Below are 18,683 nucleotides of genomic sequence, written 5' to 3'. Positions count from 1 at the left end.
ACTCTTATTGAACGCACCATCTACCGTGGTTGTGGAGAAGCTTGACTCTGGTTAACTTACGGTCCACGCTTATCTTAATTCGTAATAAATAAAATGTATTGTTAAATATTACACATAACCATTTTGCTTCGTCACACACAACAAAAAAAATCAACGTTTTCTTCAAATAAATAGCTTATCGCATATATTCACCAATGGTTTAAACATTTGAAATGCATAAAAGTGATCGTTCACATCCGATAATGGACTGACAAAGACGGTGATTTCAATGAAGGGGGGCGTTTTTACCGTCCATAAACAATGTTATATATTGAAACTAAGGACATACTAAGGATATACTGCATATTCACGCAGTAGAACTAGGTAGAAAACTGTAGTTTAAGATGAGGCCTGTTTGCTATTGCCCCACCCACAAGCTCATCGATTGGTCAGTTTTTTCTAGCGTGTGATTGGCGGTCCATGCTGTCACTCAGCATGGAGCCCGTGTCCGGCTGCCACAAAGTTGTAAACATGTTGGACATTTATTGTCTTTTTCACATCAGCTGGACGAACTCTGAATCTCGTTGAAATAACGTTTGAGTCGTATATGAACATAGCATGCCGTGATGCTAGTCAGTATATATTAAAAGACATGAGTTATGATATTTGGAAAAATACATTTATTGACAGATCAGTTATGAAAGCAACTACGATGAGTTTGCAGGGAAAGCTTGCCAAGCTTACACATGCAGGTTAAATATTCCAAATGTCTTTTCACAATAAAGTCATGTATTACATCACACAGCAGCAATGTACAGCTTTTATTGTGGAAACGGCCCCACTCACACGCCCACCTTTGTAAAAACCAAGCAGTGAAACCTACTTTGGAGATGAACTTATTTACAGTCGTCCCAACTGACGGAGCTTAAGTGTTCTTAGGGTCGGCCATGTTGGGTCGTGGCGGCTGAGCGGGAATCTGAGTGGAAAATGTCGACCATTCCAACATTCACAGTAATGAGCGATGGCCACCAAGCGGGTGAAATGGCCGACTTTTAGCTTTTCTATTGCACGTGCGTGTGCACACACACACGCGTGTCGACGTCCCTCACAATAAACCCTTGAGGTAAGACGTGATGGCAAAAAGAGACAATCAAGGTGAAGCCTGCCGAGGCCAGGAAACGAAAGAAAGCCAACAAAAAGCTTCCTGACAGGCGGGTGATTTTCTACTTCCTGGTTGTGTTTGAAATATTGCAAAAACATTTCATTCATCTTTTTAATAACTCCAACACTGTAAGGAACCAATGAACATCATAAAACAAGTGCTAGCATAAAAGCTTCAACAATGACCACCAGACCAAAGTGTTGATTGTGGAGCAGCTTAGTGTGTGTGTGTGTGTGTGTGTGTTGGTGTGTGTGTGTGTGTTGGTGTGTGTGCGTCCATCTTGACCAGGGTGGAGCGTCCAAATAAAAGATGCTGGGGTGTGAAGGTCAGAGGGGGTGATGCTGATCGTTGAGTCTTCATCACCAACAGTCCATCCCCCCCCATCCCCCCATGATGTCCATCAGCTTGGTGGTCAGGCGTCCTCCTGCTCGGGGAAGTTGAGGATCTTGCGGTGTGCCTGCCGCAGGTACTGCTGCTGTTTGAAGTACACTTTGAAGGCCCCTTTGATGGCCACAAAGGCGATTCCTCCCTGGGGGGGGCAGAACAAGGAGGTTTAGACACATACTGAAACCCGCGTCAGGTAGAAGCCGCCCACCAGGATGGTCCTCTGCAGGTTGGAGTTGACGCTGCTGAACATGAGCTTCCCGACGATGGTGGCGATGGTGGGGAAGACCAACGCTCCACACAGGATCCGAGTCGCCGAGACGTGATCGGCCAAGGGGCTGGCCTCTGCCGGGATGCGAGGGACCGGGCAGCCAATCCCTGTGGAGATGACGGCTCCATCAGCTAGGATGAAGTGGACCAAGCTGTACTCGCCGAGCCCACCAACCATTTTGGGTTTGGAAAAAGCCCCCGCTTGGGGCGGAAGGGGCAAAAATCTGACCTGGGAAGATGCTGTTGAGGATCTGCAGCTTGTTGGAGTACTTCCTCCACAGGCGCAGGACGTAATCCTCCCAGCGGATCATCTTGCCCAGGATCAGCATGACGGGGATGGTGGGCAGGCCGATGAGCAGGAAGAGCGGGTCGGCCCGTTCCATCACGTCCAGACCCTCCTTGTGGCCCACCACCTGCGGGGCAGGACAGATGCAGACAACCAAAGATCCACGCCGTCCCTAAACACAACACCACCGCACCTGCATGACGGTGACGGCGCCGTACGTGACGGCGGTCCAGTAGATGGAGCCCACCATGATGCCGGCAGCGGCGAAGGGGCCGGCCTTGGAAATGAGTCGGTCGGCCAGGTCCAGTACGTAGACCACGGGACCTGCAACGGGATTACAATTTGGATTAAAGTACCTCCGCTATGGAGTATTCCTTCACTAGACCAAATGCATCCATTCCATCCCATCTCCAACAGCACCACGCTGAGGGTCCCTGGACCAGGTCCCTGGACCGGGTCAGGGAACGAGGTCACTCAAATGAGGGAATGCCGATCCTCGGTGGAAGGTTCCGGCCTCCTCGGTGCCATTCCAGGCCGACTCCACGGGGAATTCATGCAATATTTACAGAAAGGCGACCTGCCTCCCCCCCCCGCACTCAGCCCTCCGCTTCCTATTAATAACTACACCAGGATGCGGTTGGGGGGGGGGGGGGGGGGGGTGAACACTAACAGCTTGAGAGAGACTCGGCCTCTTAAAAGGTAAAAACTAACATTGAAAACCTTCATTTGTTTTTCTTGGAATTGTGTTTTCCGACATAGACGTGAGCAACGCGTTCATGATCAGTCCAATAACGACACACCGTTGTCCGTCATTAACCCGTTTGATTGGTTTAGGACCTGACAAAGCAGGAGTCAATATTAATAAGTGGAATATTTTCGTAGTTAGAGCATAGAAGATATCCTTGTGAAAACATTATTAGAGCCCTCTAAACATGAACATAACACCCCTATAGTCACCTTTACATGATGGACTTCAATCGCAAGCAGAGAACACATGCAGTGAACAGTAATGCCTTCCCCTCGCTACATTTTGATCCCAAAGCAGGAATGCCTTCCACTCGCTACATTTTGATCCCAAAGCAGGAATGCCTTCCACTTGCTACATTTTGATCCCAAAGCAGGAATGCCTTCCATTTGCTACATTTTGATCCCAAAGCAGGAATGCCTTCCCCTCGCTACATTTTGATCCCAAAGCAGGAATGCCTTCCCCTCGCTACATTTTGATCCCAAAGCAGGAATGCCTTCCACTTGCTACATTTTGATCCCAAAGCAGGAATGCCTTCCCCTCGCTACATTTTGATCCCAAAGCAGGAATGCCTTCCCCTCGCTACATTTTGATCCCAAAGCAGGAATGCCTTCCCCTCGCTACATTTTGATCCCAGAGCAGGAATGCCTTCCATTTGCTACATTTTGATCCCAGAGCAGGAATGCCTTCCATTTGCTACATTTTGATCCCAAAGCAGGAATGCCTTCCATTTGCTACATTTTGATCCCAGAGCAGGAATGCCTTCCATTTGCTACATTTTGATCCCAAAGCAGGAATGCCTTCCATTCGCTACATTTTGATCCCAGAGCAGGAATGCCTTCCACTCGCTACATTTTGATCCCAGAGCAGGAATGCCTTCCCCTCGCTACATTTTGATCCCAAAGCAGGAATGCCTTCCCCTCGCTACATTTTGATCCCAAAGCAGGAATGCCTTCCATTTGCTACATTTTGATCCCAAAGCAGGAATGCCTTCCATTTGCTACATTTTGATCCCAGAGCAGGAATGCCTTCCATTTGCTACATTTTGATCCCAGAGCAGGAATGCCTTCCATTTGCTACATTTTGATCCCAAAGCAGGAATGCCTTCCATTTGCTACATTTTGATCCCAGAGCAGGAATGCCTTCCATTTGCTACATTTTGATCCCAGAGCAGGAATGCCTTCCATTTGCTACATTTTGATCCCAAAGCAGGAATGCCTTCCATTCGCTACATTTTGATCCCAGAGCAGGAATGCCTTCCACTCGCTACATTTTGATCCCAGAGCAGGAATGCCTTCCCCTCGCTACATTTTGATCCCAAAGCAGGAATGCCTTCCATTTGCTACATTTTGATCCCAAAGCAGGAATGCCTTCCCCTCGCTACATCATCAGGGAACTGGGTGGCCCCATGATTTGGTAATTACAATCATGAAAAAGGGGAGAGTCAGGGATGAGTAACTACATGGCTTCAGTGGTGTGTGTGTGTCTGTGTGTGTGTGTGTTGTGTTGATGCTGTGTGGGTAGACTGCTAAAGAAGAGCGTCTGAGGACACGGCGTCCTCTGAGGACACGGCGTCCTCTGAGCCACGTTGATAGGTTCTCTGTGGCTGTGCAGTAGGTGCTGATGGGAGGAATTGTACGCAGGAAGGCAGCAATACCACCACTTGGGCACCATTGGCCTCCTCATATAAATAAAATGCAGGCCATTAGAAAGGGTTTCAAACTGGTGGTCCGTGCTAGTGAGCCGTCTTTAGCCCCCCCCCCAGCTACAAAATGACTGTTATTCTACAGTCAAGCAAGGACAATGATAGAAATTAATTTTAGAATGACAAAGAAACTACAATCACCGAACATAAGGATGGTATAAATAAACGTTCAATGCCCTTCATAACCACGGGAAAAAATATTGCAAGAAAAGAGCAACGAGTCGCTGCAGCAATGAATCAGCAGAATCATAACCACCTTGCTAACTTTCATACAAAATGAAGCTAAGATCAAATGACATGGCTACAATACATAGACAGTAATCCCTCGTTTATCACAGTTCATTGGTTAAAGATTATATGCACATTATAAACCTTGCAATCCAACATAACTACTAGGCGGGTGCTTTTTTTTTTTAATAAATGAATGAGTTGAAAAGCAGTACTACACTAGCTTTCTGGATCTTCCAGATTCTGTAGTTCGTTCTGCAACTTTTCCCTGGACTTCCTGCTTACAACCCAAAAGGTCCCAAAAGTGTGACTGGTCAGAGTTCCCGAGGACTTCCGGATGTGTAGGTGCACTACATATGGCACTCAGGCCCATATAAGGAAGTCAGATCGCATTGCCATCAGCAGAACTCAGAGAAGCATGAAAACATTATTGTGTCTCCTTAATTAGCATAGAACAGAAAACAATAAGACAGCAATGGAGTCATGTGTTCATTTTTGAGAGCAACAGCAACCACCTCTGTCAGAATCAAACTCCAACCAGCCATATTGTCATGTCATTGTCAAAATCCTAAAACATTAAAAGATCATACGAAAGGTGACTGAAATAACTTGTCATGTTCTGAACAGCTCAAGTTCAAGTTCATTTGTTTCACTTTATCACAGAGCCATGCGGTTCGCAGCAGAGTTCAAAGGTCATTTTTGTGTTAGTTACAATCTGTATGCTTGTGCTGCTAACGAATGATAGCTTCCACGTCCATGTGGAAGTTTCCTCGGTTGCCAAATTCAATCAACAAAAAGAGCCACAAACACAACATGTAATACTTGCAGTACTGCATCATCAAACATATCCAGTCACAAGTCATCGATTGTCCAGCAGCATCATCATCATCATCATCATCAGCCTCTGGTGAGCTTCTTCATCAGCGCCTCCCTTGACCCACTTTCACTCCCGCTGTCAAAAAGTCATAAAGCACCACCGCACGTCTATCTCTGCACTTTTCATTATGGATGAGACGGCAGGGTAAACTCAACCAACCTGTAAACGTCTGGAAACGATGAAGCTCATATTTCAATCATCACTATTCATATCTCATAGGGCGCCTATCTCTCACTAATGTGTGATGCAAACTGCTAATATGACATCTTATTCCGGTTATTGACTGGGCCGAAGGAAGCAGGTTGAATTTTCTTCTAACACCTCAGGTGAGTGACAGCACAGCGTTGCTTCCTATAAATATAAATGAACCCTTTTACCAGCCGGGCTTCATGCAGACGACACTGTCTTGAGGCCAGGGCTCATCTCACGTTGTAGCTTCCTGCTCTGTGTAGATAACATTCTGGTAGCTCAGTGGCTGATGGGTAATTCAGTGCATGCACTATTAACCATAATGAGTGAGGCATAAAGCTGATTCTTAATGCACCTTGTACCAAAGATGGCAGTCTAACGAGGAATGGCTGGAGATTAAGAAGAGGACTGGAGCTGTTTTTTCCAAAACGTATGTACATGACTTACTTATTTACACAGTGGCCTCTGCATCATTTTGCAGTATGTAGCCCTCAGAGGAAAAAGGTTCAGACACCCTGCTGTAACCGGACTTGGAAAATAGTCAAATGTAATGGAAGTAAATCATAAACAGTTGATGCTAATCAAAGACCCCCTACACGACAGGAGTGCTGCTGTTTTTAAGAACCTTATGAAAAAATCCTACACAAACATCCTCATTTATAAGACAGGAACTTGGCTGACAGCAAAAAGTCAAGCAGCCTCTGACAGGAATCCTGCCCTGGTCAAAGATCCTCCCATAAGACAATGTGCCATTCTACCGACTGAGAAAATTCTAGTCAAAGATCCTCAATATGACAGAATCACTCATATGTTTTTAAGGACGTACTACAAAAAAAATACACTAGTAAAATATATTTTATTTGGCAGAAGCACTCTGATGTTTTTAAAGACCTACTGCAAAAACATGTGGCAAAGAGCCTCTCTCTGACAGGAGCACAGTTCCAAAACAAACAAAAAACACACTCCTCAAAGATCCTTTATGTGACAGAAGCGTTCTGGGTCTTTTAATGGCCTATTGCAAAAACACTTGTCAAAGATCCTCTCTACGACAGGAGAGTGCTTTCACATTTAATGACCACGTGCAAAAAAAACTAGAAAACACGCCAGTCAAAGATCCTCTACATCACAAGAGTGCTCACCTGTTTTAAGAACCTTTTGCAAAAATGCTAGTGAAAGGTCCACAATGACAGAAGCACTTGTTGTGCATGAAGGGTGTGAAGCTCAAGTTCGTCTGCTCTACATGACGATCAAATACTGCAGCCTTGAATATCTGCCGATATCTGCCGACATGGGAATGTTGGAAAAAAGGCTAATCAAAGATGCTGCCGTTAGCTTGCGCATTTTTGAACCGACGTCAACGGCCAGTCTGATGTCATTCATGTGTCAATTGATTAGGAACTGCAGCACACTCCTCCGCCCCGCCAGATTGTTTTGAAGGTGTCACCTACCAAGCTTGGGAAAGACGATGAGGTACTCGGCATTGCACTGCGGGCAGGCTACGCGAGCCGTGCTGTTGCCACGCTGCTTCTCGTCCACCCAGCGCTGGAGGCAGGCCTGATGGACCCACTTTGTGGAACCGCGGCAGCGACACGGACGCACCCACTCTGCTGTGCGGTCATCTTCGTCCGTCGCAAAGCATACCCAGCAGCTCCTATGACAAAAACATTCATTTTAATAATCATGGCTCGGATGAAGACAAAACAAACCGGAATTGACATCAAAAGGGATTCGGAATCATTGAAATTTCCATGAAGGTCAAGCTGATGGATGGAAGTGCATGGCAAGATCAATAGACAAAGGCCATTAGACAAATCAGAAGTGAGGCTTCTAGCGTATCCGACTGTAAAACAAGAAGTGGCCCAGGAAAACTCTTGATCCGACCGTCACGCTAAGGGATTTTCCAGATTATATTTCAGTTCAAGCAGTTTCCCACAGATGTGATTACACTTGGGGTGGCGAGTGGGCCTGGCATGTGACCACAACCACTCAGGGATTTCTTGGGGTGCTAACCATTGGGATCCATGTCCTGTACTGATACATTTAAGAAGGGGATCGTAAACTGGTGTTGAATTATAGGACAGGAACCTATTGTCAAGAGTAGACAGTTAATCACGTTTTTACTAAATAATAAATATAATGAGTATGAGTAGCAGTGGAGGTCTGCTCAGTCACCTACAGGGCTCGACAATAACGATGTACCGATGGCCCGGGGCAAGTTAAAACAAAATTGGGGCAAGTAAATCCAATCATTAATATTCCCGTCGGGCAAGTGCACTTTAGCATGCCGTACTGCCAAGAGTTTTTTTAAAGCGGTTCTTGTTGGGTGTTGGTAAAACACGGACTGCGTAATTCCGGTGGTAATTTGCAAACCAATCCTTGCAAATCTTGAAATGGACCAATCAGAATCGTTTATTTAGACCGCGGTCCGTAATCCACAATCCGCGTTTTACCCACACCCGTTCTTGTTCGCGATCAACCAATCAGCGATCGTTTTACTAGGAAAACATCTATCATGGCGTCCCTGCCAACATCGTCTAATTCGTCAACAACTTCTGAAGGAAAACACCAAAAAGTGATGAAGCAGTGCCTCCTAAACAAGTATTTTATTAGCGGTTAGCAAATCAAATGATGGCACAGGTGAGTGAATCACATTGCTGTGACAATTTGAAGTGGTCACAATGAAACACCACCCATTAGATCCAATACCAAGTGCTGATTTTGCACAAGCTACAAAATCTAGCGCTTCCATTTCTCTGTGGATTTTTCTCACCTTTGCTTCACAAATTATTGTTTGACCATTGAGCATTTTTTTTTATTAAAAACACTTTACTAGTACACAAATGTGTCAAATGTTTCATTGTGGTGCACAACTTATAAATATCACTGCTTACTACGACTACCATGTGTAAGGTAGCATGGCTTGCCATGTTAACATACATCTACACAAATTCTCAGACATTCCTCCAAATACAATGCATCAGTACTATTATCTGATGAATTATCAGCATATATTGATATATGATATCATTATGGCAGTCTTTTCATTTTACATGGGGCAAGTTCGGGCAAGTAGTTCTCACCTTAAGGATTCCCCATGGGCAAGTCATTTTGGTTTTTAACGTAGAGCCCTGCACCTACCATTTATCATCTACAAGTTTTTTAATTTTCAATGACGCTTATCCTCACGGGGATATGCTGGAGCCAATGGCAGCCATGGCGTGTCCGACATAATTGATGCTGAATAAAACACGAGCATACAAGAAGTTATCTTCTTAGGTTGTCAGGTGGCGAATCCAAGTCTAACGGAAACATTAGCTCTACCATCCATACATCGGTTACCGGTCTTCACTTGCTCCAGCTCTATGGTATCCATCACCAATGGTAACCTGCACAACAGTAGTTGACTAAATATTGGCATATATAGTGTCTTATTAACTTTTACTCATAGTGATATTACAATATCGAATTCACCCATTCCCAACATGTTGGTAGCATATTCTGCCATGAAAGTACAGGATAACAGCTAAGTGACTGCCTTATGCAAATATTTTCACTTTGACAAGACTGAAGAATACCTGAGGGACAATAGCCCCCCCCTTCAGCTACCTGAGCTTCCAATGTTAATGGAGATATTTGAGAAAAATATTTGCCGACTGACACAGACTGTGACTGGGAAAGGAAAGGTTCACGTGAATGAGAGCGGTGAACACAGCAGGGGGGTCAAAAACCCGGGGCTCCTTCAGATTCATTAGCTCCTATTCTGGTAACCCAGCCTGGTGGCAGTGCAGGATTTAATGAAACGCCACCGACATGCTATCCACCATGTGAAACTCGAACCTCGAGCTCACATTTTTGCTTCTGCATCAGTTAAGAGCGCTAGAGCAGGTACGGCTTTGCTAATTCAACAGTCGAAAACATACAATGTAACTCTAATAAGCAAAGAACACACTTGTCAGTCATGCTATGCTGCTTACTGTAAGTGGCACGCTGCCAAAGGTCTGTTTTTCTTTGACAACAATTGTTTACATCTCACATAGTCTACATCAGGGGTGGTCATTAAGTCGGAGGTGGTACTGGTCGATCACGGCGTGACATTAAAAAAATATCATCCCAGCATCAATGCCGTCACTTGATTGATATACAGGGCAGCCATTCAGATGACAACTGAATGTTGCCCTTCGGGTGACCAATCAAATCAAACAACGTCTCTAAGTGCAGCAGAACTTACGATGTCAGCCTATCATCCATCCCCGTTACTTGATTGACATACAGGACAACCAGTCAGATGACAACTGAATTTTGACCTTTAGGTCACCGCTCATGCGTAAACAACGATGCAAAGTGCTAAGCTAGTCGGCGAATTGCGTCAGATTTTAAGCCCTCGCTAAAGTTTATGGTCACTAAAATGAGTGAAGGAGCTGGACCAAGTAAAAAGGCAAAAACTGGACCAAGTAAAAAGGCAAAAACATATCACTTCCATACGGAATGAGAGGTGGACTTTTTCGAAGTGCGTTTGCCTCATATGCCATTCTACCATCGCAGTACCAAAGAAGGGAAATGTGGAGTAATGTGGAGGTAATTACAAAAAATGTTAATAGTTAATTATGTGTGTTTTGCAATATTGGCTCATTTGGTTATGTAAGGTACATCAACATACATTGTACGTACAAATAATCCTCAATACATTTGAAAATAAATAGATGTTTTGCATTTTTGTAGTGGGTAGATCATTTTGACTCGGTCATTTTAAAAGTAGCTCGAAAAAGTGTGAGCACCCCTGGTCTACATTAACTGTAGAGAGCATTTACAGTACAAATAAATAACATTCTTATGATTAGAGACAATGCACAAAGCTGTAAAAGGCATACCGGATGGGCATGAAAAGCAAATTCTGCAAAAAGGCAGCCATCACGCTCAAGTTGAGGTGTTAGGAAACATCATGACAATGCAACTTGGCTTGAATCTATGGGTGGACACATTGGCATGGACAACAACTAATGCAGATAATCAATACCCCATGATCTAGGTTTGCATGAGCACATCACCAAGAAGGTAGAAGAGAGAACCACCAAAAAAATCCCTTAAGCAGTCACGAAAAAATATTTGTATTTAATATGCTTTGAGAGACGGGTGGTTGGAACCATTTGAAGACCCTTTCTATACATTTACTGAAATTGTCCCTACAATATTCATTCCGTGACTTCAAACAACTAAACCAGAAACGACCCCGCCCTCCTTCCTGCTGCTGCCTACAAGAGGTCACCTCAGTATGAAGCTTAATTGTTCTTCTCCTTGACTTCAAAACATTTCACCACAGAGAAGCCGCTGGCAATCTCATTTCTTTGCGTACATGTTAATTTGGATGACACGCTTTAAGTCAATTTACTTTGGGCTCACAGAACAATGCAAGGGTGCCGATTCAAGGAGAAATTCATCTTCTCACTTCACCCATGCATCCGTCTGTTTCCTACTGCTCATCCTGTTTGCACGAGTCTCCCGTTCGAGCCATGGCATTAACGCACAGCAAACAAAATGGAGAGCAGGACTTGGCAGCAATCAATAAGAGTTTGCAGTCTTTACCAAGTGTATTCATCAATGCCTCTACAAATGTACAAATAACACATTCAATGCCAATACCGGGGGAGAAGCCATTTGATTATTTTCAAAAAGCATTCACACCTAATTTGCTGAAAAAAAGATGATTTTACTTCAATATAAATCTCTGACTGTTTTAGCCAAATGCTTGTCAGGCTCAGCTGTCCAATGATGGAGCATTTTTAGAGGGTAATCTATAACATTTGCTGACCTTTCACCCTTACAGGTCTGTGTAGGTCAGCACGTCTGTCAGTTGGTAGCTCAGGGATTGTTCTCAATCAATCCGTGTTGGCTTTTTACAAAGATGTTGTATGTCCCCATGGGATTTTTATTCGGGAATGCCGTGATCCACATTTTTTCACATCCGATCTGATGTCGATACCTGAATTTAGATAGCTGGATACAACACAGCTCTGTTTATATTAATATTACCAATATTGTTGCTTTGAAATGACACTAGCATAATTGACCCAGGCTACGTACACTGGAGGATGGGTTGGGATTTAATGGCTTGCAGAAATTAATAGTCTATTCCTAGGGTGAACAATTGTCTACTTTGTCAAGTGAGGTGCTGTTAGATATTATTACACCTAAAGAATCCGTCTAATAGCTTTTCATGCCTTTTTGACACACACTAACATTACACAATACTCAGATAACTCATGGAAAATATCAGAAGACACACAATAGATGTATTGTTCAACCTCACACAGGCTTAACTCTCACTTATACCCAAACTTGACTTCCACTTTCTAAAAGGGGCGCTCGAGGCTCATTCTCCATCTTCGTTGGTGATGAGAGTCTAGCATAAAATCACATATATTGCTTTTTTTATACAATGTGCAAACCTTCTAAATTGTGTGACCCCAATGCGGTCCCATGAAGCAGGTAAAAGAGCTAAAGAGAAGCAGTAGCTTTCACAGTGTCCCAATCTTAGTGTCCCAACCAATCTTTGATGTGGACTATTTACATTAACTGAACCATTGCCAAAGTAACAAGATATATTTTTCTGACTTTAAGCAATCACAATAATTACAGGACAAATTGTTGATTTTTTTATAATTATGTACATCTACAGACATTAAGATGAAGACAAGAAAGTGAGAGTGCCAATAAAAAGGTCTGACAGGACTGAATGTCAATCCCACCATCTTTTTTTGTGAAAATCTGCACTGCAGAGGTAACCTGAGTGCCTGAAGATAAGAGCCTGTGGAGTCTTATGTTTGTCAGCGATAGAGGCTCTGCACACACCAGTGTACTAGTTGCAAGAGAACATGACGTGAAATCATCTGCCATCCCCACTCAAACATGACCTGGGATCATCGCTTCGAGCTATATGCTTGCTAAAAGGTATGTTGACAAGACAATCTTTAAGTAGTGCTCTTGCACCTTCCTAGAAAAAAAACCCAGAGGCTATTTTCCACACACAGCTTCTTCTTTCTAATGAGACATATAATTAAATATTACGCTAAATGCATATAGCTTATAGCACAATATACTGACCTACTTTGGGTTGGTAGGGCCCTATGAAATCCACTTTACTTTTTCCCAAATTCCGGGAAAATTTACCAGTTTGATTTCTTAGAATTCCGTTAGTTTCACTTTTGATATACTTTTGTCCATTACTTAAATGCAAACATTCGTACATTTATCCATGCAATACATCTTTTGGCCAATTTTGCCCAGTAATTCAGCCTAGCTAACTTTTCTAATGGGATTTCAACCTCTGCACACATTGCTACAAAATCCTTAAAAAACTGTTTTTTTGACTGTAAAAGTTTTACTGATATGTTGAAAATCTTTCCCAGTGACTAGCTAGTACACGGCTAATGCCATTCACGTCTTGAGCCATGGTCGCATTGGTACTCGCTGCCAAATTGCTGTCCTCGGCTGGGCCTGCCATTGAATAGCAGGTAGTAACCCAAATTTTAGCTCATCGTTCAGAGCAAAAAATAATAATCAGCTAAGGGATGGTTCCCATCTAAAAAAAAAACAAAACACTTGCTAATTGGTACACTTGCATGCCAAGATACCACTGTATAAGTGACAATGAAATATACCCAGCAGTACTCCATTAACTTCTTGCTTTTCTCTGGCCGATGACATAGTTCATAATGTTGCTGAGAGCCGTCTGCCGGGGGCTTTGCAGCTAAATTTACAAATTCAAATACACTTTTCTTTGCTAGTTTTTGTATTTATTTAGTAATATTTGCTCCTGCTTGGAATTCCACTGTGAGATTCCTCCAACTATGGTATGGGCCGAGGGACATTAACAGAACGTTAACTGTTTTGTCTTTAGTATCATCAAATGTGAAAAGAAAGAAAGAAACGTTAATAATTACCACACCAAATATGTATTAGTTAAAGTGACTTTGCAGCAGCACTGTGTTGTATTATAATGTAAAAGGAATACGAGGGATGTACTAGTCTAGTAGTAATTCCAGACTAGGGCAGGCATGTTTATGGCTATTTCTCAAAAAACACTTATCACGTTCGTCTTGTTTAGTTACAAGACATTGCGTTGGCGAAAATACTTTTTACATTCGTCTGTGATGTTCTGACACTTCTAACAAAGTAACTTTGAGCAACCGTTGAGTCTTGGCGTAACGCACATTGCTGCCATTAGCATGCTAGCGACACACTTACCTGTCCAGGTTCTGTTGCAAGGCCACCGCATCATCTTCCGCCATTATAAATAGGAGGACAACGTGGTTTAGACGCCGTTATGTTGGTACAACAGACTCCTCAATTTGCAAACAAACATAAAAACGCCAAGCCCGTTAAATCACGGCCATCGGGAACGGCTCCTAGCTAAACACGCTACACAGGCCTTCGTGTTGACGCGGCTCGCCTACGACAGACTAATCTACTTCCGAGGCTAAATAAGTGCATTCGCGGTCATTGCGGTCCATCTAGCGCTTTGCAGCAACAAAGCAAATAAACATTGTTATCCCGGCCACGGTCAAGTCTGCCACTCATATTACCACACTAGCGTGACCGACAGACTTTGACTCCGTTGACAGGCGACTGTGATACAGCGAGGTGTAGCGCGGCCATGCGTGATGACGTCATCAAAACAAGGACGTTGCCACGTGACTCCGCCAGTCAGCTCAACTTGGGAAGTGTAGTTTAGCGGGAGTCTGATGTCACTCTATGAATCGAACATTTTCATACTTTAGTTGATTTGTCTTATTCTCTTAACCACCAAATACACATTTAATAAATATATGTTAAATTATTTCAAGTCCAACGCGTTTACTTAGTGGGAAACATTTCATTGTAGTTCTCTTCAGGACTCTATCTCAATAAACTACAATTCCCAGCCGCCCTTACGACACCGTCCATGCGCCGCAGTCAATCAGCTGTTGAGGCAACTGCTGACTACCTCGGAACAAGGGTTGCTCCTTAGTCCTTTCTAACAAATATTATTTATCTTCCGAGTCCCATAAGGGTGAACGATAAAGGTAAATTCAACTCGACGACGGTCAGGAAAACGACTAGTTTGCATGCTGTTTGTGTATTTTTGTGCTGTGGGGGACTCACATATGGATTAAAGGGGGATTTCAAGGCAAAGGCAGGTTCATGAAATGTATGGCACGCCTTTATTGCCGCGATAAGGGGCTCCTAGAAAACTCACCTTGCACCACTGCGTTTCGGGAGAGGCCAGATAAAAACGGGGAACACTAAAGTGCTCGTTTGACCTTGGGAAGCGCACCTCTTGGGGAGAAAACGCGGATTAACTGCTGGTGGTGTGTTTGCGTGCAATGCAGGCTGTCGGAATTTATTGTCATCACACAGTTGAAATTGTTGTTGGTCGATTTCAAAGTCCGCCAAAGTGTCTCCGTTGTGCTCGGTTGGTGTTTATCTTGTCAGTGTTCGAAATGCTTTTTATTTGATTGTTAAGCGAAGGCTGCATCGTTTAACGTTCACGGTTGCCTTTTTTTCTGCTGTGGTTTATGACGTTTCTTGGTTTAAGATGCATTGTTGGGCTCGGTTTTGCTCTAGTTGTAATGCGAATTAATGTCATACATATTTTAGTGAATTTATATGTTTGTCAGTAGATATATAAAGTGTGGTGTTATAGAATTAGATAAAAAAAAAAACAGCTTGTCATGGTTCATACTGTACCAATGCGGAGCTCGGCCAGTGCGCTATAGCCAAATAAAATCCCTTACGCATTGGGACCTGGCCTATTTTTATCCTTCTGATATTCTCGCATGTGCATTAAAATGTTTATATATATCTTAAATGATTAAAATGAACGCGTGATTTCAAGCAGAGGGTTGATTGTTTACGGGTCGAGGTGCCTTTTCACCTTATGGAAGGACAGCTGTATTTACTGACGTATGCAAATGAGCACATGCAGGGGCGGGACTTTGAGCCGACACAATTCAGTTTCACATTGCAGCTGTAGAGTTCCTGCGTGGAAGGAAAAAACGCAACGTGGCGAAATCGAGGGAATATCTCCACGCATATGCTTCGGGTAATGTGTCGTATGGATGCATCATTCTGATGTCAAGTCTTGGGAATTAAGGCGACACTTGCGCGGAGCTTCCAACGGCAGTCTGTCCACTCGGTCCAATAAAAATAATAATAATAATAATAATAATAATAAAAATGAAGACTAATGTGGTCACACACGACAATCACAGCTTTAATTTGTCACTTTTCCAGCTCCGCAAACCATGCAGGATGATTTACTGATGGACAAAAACACAGGCCAGGCTCACCATCAGCAAGACCCGACGCAGATAGACCCTCCTCCGTCCGCCTCCACGCCGACCCCGTCATCAGAGCCGTCGTCCTCCTCATCGGGGTCGGAGAGCCCGTCCGCCGGCAGCAGCCAAGCGGCGTCCGCGCTGAGCAGCCGCACCACGGACCAAGTGTCGATGGAGTCGCCGATCCTGCCGGGGTTGAACTTCCACCAGCAGCCTCAGGACACGGACGGTCCCCTTTCCTCCCCTCCTTCGTCTTTCGGAAGCACTTGGTCCACGGGAAGCGCCAACGCCGTGGAAGATGTTTTTTTCCAAGGAATACCTTCCGTGAACGGGACGATGCTTTTCCAGAACTTCCCCCACCACGTCAACACCGTCTTCGGGGGGAATTTCTCCTCGCAAGTCGGCCTCGCCCCCCCGTCTCAACAACCGGCGCAGCAGCCCCAGCAGAGGCGATCCCCCCTCAGCCCCGGCCAAGGCCCCTTCCCCCAGAGAACCGCTTATCAGGCCGTCGTGAACGCCGCCAAGGGGCCGTCTGCCTCCGCGTCGTCGCCGGCTTGGAATAATCACCAGAACGCGGCGTGGAGCACCGGCTCCAGCCCGTGGAGCGTGCTGCAGGCCGGCAGGGACCCGCGCAGAGCGGTGGGCGTCGGGGTAGGGGTTCCGTCTCCCGTGAACCCCATTTCTCCCATGAAGAAGCCCTACGGCGCCAATGTTATTGCCCCCCCCAAATTTCCGAGACCTGGCCCCCTTTCCTCCAAGGCCTGGAACGAGGACGGTGCCTTCAGGACTGACAACAGCAACATACTGCCTTTCCAGGTAAACGCTTGACTTCTTATGTTTAGACCTGCTCTTCTTGTGTTTAGACCTGCTTTTTTATATTTAGACCTGCTCTTTTTGTGTTTAGACCTGCTCTTTTTATGTTTAGACCTGCTTTTTTATCTTTAGACCTGCTTTTTTATCTTTAGACCTGCTCTTTTATGTTTAGACCTGCTCTTTTTATGTTTAGACCTGCTTTTTTATCTTTAGACCTGCTTTTTTATCTTTAGACCTGCTCTTTTATGTTTAGACCTGCTCTTTTTATGTTTAGACCTGCTCTTTTTGTGTTTAGACCTACTTTTTTATCTTTAGACCTGCTCTTTTTGTGTTTAGACCTGCTTTTTTATCTTTAGACCTGCTCTTTTTATATTTAGACCTGCTTTTTTATCTTTAGACCTGCTCTTTTATGTTTAGACCTGCTCTTTTTATGTTTAGACCTGCTCTTTTTGTGTTTAGACCTGCTCTTCTTGTGTTTAGACCTGCTTTTTTATATTTAGACCTGCTCTTTTTGTGTTTAGACCTGCTTTTTTATCTTTAGACCTGCTCTTTTTGTGTTTAGACCTGCTCTTTTTGTGTTTAGACCTGCTCTTTTTGTGTTTACACTTGCTCTTTTTATGTTTAGATCTGCTTTTTATGTTTAGACCTGCTCTTTTTGTGTTTAGACCTGCTTTTTTATGTTTAAACCTGCTCTTTTTGTGTTTAGACCTGCTCTTTTTGTGTTTAGACCTGCTCTTTTTATGTTTAGACCTGGTCTTTTTGTGTTTAGACCTGCTTTTTTATCTTTAGACCTGCTCTTTTTGTTTAGACCTGCTCTTTTTATGGTTAGACCTGCTTTTTTATATTTAGACGCGCTCTTTTTGTGTTTAGACCTGCTCTTTGCAACTATTAGAGGTGAGAAACAAATCCATTTTGTTGCGGTTTGAGAATAATTGATTTATTATTCATATTATATCAAATCAATTTCATTGACAAGATGTCATTTTTGTCGTAAAGTTTTTTGTTTTTTGTTTGTCATGATAACAATCATACGAAAAACAAAACAATTTCTCCTTCAGGAAATAAATCCAGGCACCTGATATCAAGAATTATTATAGTCTTACATGCAGAAAGCATATCATAACTGACAAATGAAGAATGAACGTACATTTGACCTTTATTACAGACTCTTGTGGGGAGGGGGCACTCGTAGCTCTCTTTGGCCCCATGGGAGGTTATTTAGCGGTCACGCTGAATGAGTCACCAATGCGTAGGGTGCCTCGCTTGGGCAATCGCTTCCACGAAATGATACGGTACAAGGTTTGTTGTACGCAATATCGTATGATAATCCAACCCAGACTGTTTGAGTTTGAAAACCAAAGTTTGTATGTATATATCAGTAATATATGAATTTACTACCGAATTATAACAATGTTTGTACTGCTTTACAACATTAGCTTTATTTCAAAGACGTTTAAAACATCTCAAAATAAGCACTAAAATAATTTTTAGTCAGCTTGTACTTCCAGAAAGTAATTGTTCAAGTATATGATCGGGCATACGGTGGAGCCCTCGGTCTCCAGCTCCACAGTTTAGCAACCCGCCCCTGCATGTATACATCTATGTGGATATACTCTACATAGTTCCTTCATGAACATCTTTAAGACTGTTTCATGACCCATTCATTGGGACACTTACTAATACCATGTTTTTTAAATTATTATTTATAATTTACACTGCCTGAAAAGTAAGT

General features: G+C 43.6%; 2 protein-coding genes across 5 annotated transcripts in view; one reads left to right on the top strand and one right to left on the bottom strand.

Annotated features, from left to right (window-relative positions):
* Window positions 1–644: 644 nt before the first annotated feature.
* On the bottom strand, window positions 645–14,499 carry marchf5 (membrane-associated ring finger (C3HC4) 5). Its single transcript, XM_058064943.1, has 6 exons — window positions 14,067–14,499; window positions 7,274–7,476; window positions 2,275–2,405; window positions 2,025–2,208; window positions 1,737–1,903; window positions 645–1,670 (listed from the first exon to the last, which is right to left on the bottom strand). The coding sequence occupies exons 1-6, from the start codon at window positions 14,108–14,110 to the stop codon at window positions 1,554–1,556; spliced, it is 846 nt and encodes a 281-aa protein (XP_057920926.1). The 5' UTR covers window positions 14,111–14,499; the 3' UTR covers window positions 645–1,553.
* cpeb3 (cytoplasmic polyadenylation element binding protein 3) overlaps window positions 12,694–18,683 on the top strand; it is a 40,413-nt gene continuing 34,423 nt past the window's right edge. For 3 of the 4 annotated variants that reach the window (XM_058064942.1, XM_058064941.1, XM_058064939.1), the window contains exons 1-2: window positions 14,773–14,884; window positions 16,095–16,954. In XM_058064942.1, the coding sequence (XP_057920925.1) occupies window positions 16,106–16,954 (849 nt within the window). In that variant the 5' untranslated portion in view covers window positions 14,773–14,884; window positions 16,095–16,105. Of the gene's footprint in view, window positions 12,771–14,772; window positions 14,885–16,094; window positions 16,955–18,683 lie in introns of those variants that run through there. The other variant, XM_058064940.1, reaches the window with a different exon arrangement.

Source organism: Doryrhamphus excisus, chromosome 2 (assembly GCF_030265055.1).
Source record: "Doryrhamphus excisus isolate RoL2022-K1 chromosome 2, RoL_Dexc_1.0, whole genome shotgun sequence".
NCBI lineage: Eukaryota > Metazoa > Chordata > Actinopteri > Syngnathiformes > Syngnathidae > Doryrhamphus > Doryrhamphus excisus.
This window is presented reverse-complemented; position numbering and strand designations above follow the sequence as displayed.